The following is a 3,723-nucleotide window of genomic DNA, read 5'->3' on the forward strand; positions in this document are numbered from 1 at the left end:
GCTGGGGAGGGCTCGGCCTGGGGCAGCGCACGTCCCCTCATGAAGGTCATCGAGGTTTCGGGGCACGGCATCCCCTGGCTGCTCGGCACCTTCTACGGGCTCTGCCAGAGCGACAGCTCAGCAGCCAGGGAGGTGCTGCTCAACCTGCTCTTCGGTGAGGCCGGGGAATCGCCAGCGGGCTGCCTGGAGCTGGGGGGGAGGATGGGACATGGAGGATGGGGCAGAGCTGAGTAAACCTCAGCCTCCCACAGCCCCGAGGGAGCCAGCTGATTCTGAGTAACTGGTGCAGCCCTATCTGGGGTGCCTGGTACCAGAGCCAGTAACCCTGCAGCTGGAGGGTGTGGTGGCGTGGGTACAGCTCATCTGTCACAGCCCCAGCCATACACTGTGAAACTCCTGACAGCTAAACTGCTCCTGCAGTTGCACAGCACTTCCAGGGAGCTGAATTCTCTTGTAGTTCTTCAGTTTATCTGAACAGTAGATTCCAGATGCAGCTGCCTAGAGGGAGCTGCAGACTTCCCTGAAAGGGGGAGACAAAGAGACACCAGACTTCCCTGAAAAGCCACCCTGTCACACAGAGGTCTGCACACTTGGGCTCCCTGCAGGCAGTGCCTGTGTGGATTGATCTGTATCAGACAGTGAGGAAACTTGATTTAAAGCATGCATTTTAATCTTGTGTGGTGTAATATCCTCCCTCCCAGCATCCTGTCCTATTAGGTATACTTAGATTCTGCATTTTTGCTCATTTAGAAACTGTAGTAACTCCAGAGCAACAGACCTTTTCAGGTTCCTAGTTCTTACTCTTTTATTAAGTTGCAAATAATTGGTATCTCACAGTTACCATTTGAATTGAAATTTGCTTGGTGGGAAACATATGGGTTTGTGCATCTTTCTCCTCTAGCAGAAAATGGTTAAATTACAGTCCCAAGGGACCTGGAGGCCTCCAACCTGACCTCTGCTCTGAGGAGGTCTGTCCCATCACCAGCTTGTCCAGCCCTCAGTGCCCCGGGCCAGAGCCACCCACCTCTCTGGGGCCCTGTCCCAGAGTTGCAGCACCCGTGTAAGGAAGAAGTGTTCCCTCATGTCCAAGCAGAATCTCCCAAACCACACTTAAAAAGAGAAGAAGCAATTGAACTAGGTTTACATGTGGAAAAAAAATAAATATTTGTTCTTAAATGATTAACCAAAGGGAATGAACTGAAGTGACTGAAAGATTTGGTGTCCAGAAACAAGCCTTAGGACAAGCAGAAGTTGGTTTCTCACAAGACTTCCTTGGAAGAAGTAGCCCTGGCTGAGCTCACAGGGATGGAGAAAGCATCCTCTGCCCTACTCGAGAAGCTGCTCTTGCCAAATACTGTCTGAGCACTTCTCAGGTGCTTTGCCTCTGACTTCTACTGCAAGAGCCTTTAGCTCTCTGGGGGCAAGTTGCTATTAATTAAATCATCCTACATTCAGCTCTTGAAAACCAAAGAGTGGTTAACTTTCTGGTGTTAATCCCCACAGCAGCAGGGAGAAGGCAGCCTGCGGGAGCCTTGGCACCACGCAACCCCGGAGCCCCTGACACTGAGCTGTGGCTGAGCTGTTAAGTGGGTTGATCATTCACTGGAGTCAGTTTGACCCCAGCCAAGAGGGTAGTCAAAGCAATGCTGAGTCAGCACAGGCTGTCAGGGGGTTGTGAGGAATATTAACCTCTCTGTTGCCTTCAGATTAAAGGTGAATTTGAGCCCTGTGTCATGGCGAGATCAGGTTTTACACAGAAAGCAAAGCCCTTGGGTGCCAGCCGGGCAGAGCCCTGTTGTTGGCTGCGGAGGCAGAGGGTCTGGCATTGCACGAGGGCTGTGTGCAGCCAGAGCAGGGATTGAAGATCTCTCCTGCTGGAGAAGGCAAAGCCCTGGATGAGCACCATGCTCTCCCTACCTGGGTATTGTAGCCGTGGGAAAAACTTCCTTCTCTCGGCAGGTTTTGGTAGCCAAGTGCTTGCTTTCTTAGCCAACGGCTTTGCTTTGATTCTTGCCTTGTTTGCAGTGGAGGGGGGGAAAAGAAACCCTAAAAAACCAACCCAAAACCCAAAGCTTGCTCACTCACTGTTACTGTCTCGTAGCGTTGCTGCTGGATCTCGTGCTGGTGGCGGTGGTGAAAGGGCTGGTCAAGCGGCGGCGGCCCAACCACAACAAGATGGACATGTTCGTCACCATCTCAGTGGACAAGTACTCCTTTCCGTCAGGCCACGCCACCAGAGCCGCCCTGGTCTGTCGCTTTGTTCTGCACCACCTGGTGCTCGCCGTCCCTCTGCGGGTCCTCGTGGTGCTCTGGGCTCTCATCGTCGGCATTTCAAGGGTCATGCTGGGCAGGCACAACGTGACGGACGTGCTCTGTGGTTTGCTGCTGGGCTACGCGCTGTACAGCGTGGTGGAGTACTGCTGGCTGTCCCCTCTCAGCGCCCCTGCCCTCTTTGCGCTCTGGAACCATTGATGGCTGGGGCCCTCCCAAAGGAGGAGGCGTGCACATGGTTCTCTGAGCACGCACAAGGAAGGGATACTGGGACTTGAACTCACATCCTAGACCCCATCTATCCAGCCAAGACTTCAACACTAGCGGTGCTGCAGGCTCCTGGGCCCGCACTTCAGACGTTTGGTGCTGTCTTGCCCTCCTGATGGGCTGTCAGGCAGGGTGTGCACTGGCCAAGCAGCTGCATTGACTGTTCTACCATGAAAAAACAGTTCCTGTGGAGCCCAGGAAGGGCTCAGCACATTAATCTGGCAGCTCAACGCTGATACTGTGAATCTGTACGCCCTTGCTGGGCACCTGCTGCATTAGCCCATGGTGTATGTGGTAGCTGTGGCTTTGCAGAGATTTCTCTGCAGCCACCCGTGTATCTGTACGCTGTAAATACACTGATTGTGTCGCTGTTGTGAATGTACCCTGCACATAACGCCTGCCTGGAGGGGACTCACTGGCGTCTGTCCTCAGGTTTATAAAGAGCTCTGCCTTCCTAAGCAATGCACCTCTTCCCTTTTGCTCTTGATTTAAGTACTGCACTGAGACCAGATCTTAAGCAATGAGGGCACAGGCACCTGGCTTTCAGTGCCATGGGGAAAGGATGGTGAGATGGAGGGTTTCAGCCATCCATCCCTTCCCTGAGACATCAGGGATCCAGCCATCCATCCCTTCCCCTGTTCCCTGAGTGGGTAACAGGGGAAGCAGCTTTCAGCAGCACCCTGCTGCTGGGTGTGCAGAGCTCTACAGCACCTTTTCCCCTCCACAGGATTTTCAGTCTCCCAGGGGGTGCAGTGTGTTCACAGCAGTTCCTGTTTATCACCACGTTACCAGCACTGCTGACAGTGAACTGCAGAGTGAGCCCCTTCCCCACAGCCCAGCAATACACCCTCGCCCAGGCTGCTGGGCAGCCCTGGGAGCTGAGCCTACCTGCACCTCCTGCAGCAACAGCTGCTGGCTCTGCCGACCACAGCTCCCTGTGCTCCAGCAGGCTGGCTCTCCTACCGCAGCACCACTGGTCCCAGTAGCCTGCTTTGCATAGAGGACTGCTTGTCCTTGGCAGGAGGGGACTGTGAGGAGCCTCTGTAATGAGCCAGGGTTGAGACTGAGCCAGAAAATCACAGAATCCACATCAACAAGGAACCACCGCCAAGCAGGGAACGAGGGCTCTGGACTGAGCACCCATAGTGCTCCCAGCATGTGGGTGGGGGGTGATTGGGCCTGGGT

The 3,723-nt window shown here is 54.3% G+C and overlaps 1 protein-coding gene across 1 annotated transcript; it reads left to right on the top strand.

Moving 5' to 3' along the window:
• Positions 1-6: 6 nt before the first annotated feature.
• PLPP6 (phospholipid phosphatase 6) lies at positions 7-2,472 on the top strand (the record flags this gene model as incomplete). The annotated part of the gene is made up of 2 exons (XM_010166022.2): positions 7-154; positions 2,102-2,472. Coding segments are annotated over 2 exons (519 nt in total), but the record flags the coding sequence as incomplete, so codon positions are not given.
• Between the last annotated feature and the right edge of the window lie 1,251 nt (positions 2,473-3,723).

The sequence above is a fragment of the Antrostomus carolinensis genome, unplaced genomic scaffold (assembly GCF_000700745.2).
Source record: "Antrostomus carolinensis isolate BGI_N321 unplaced genomic scaffold, ASM70074v2 Scaffold28984, whole genome shotgun sequence".
NCBI lineage: Eukaryota > Metazoa > Chordata > Aves > Caprimulgiformes > Caprimulgidae > Antrostomus > Antrostomus carolinensis.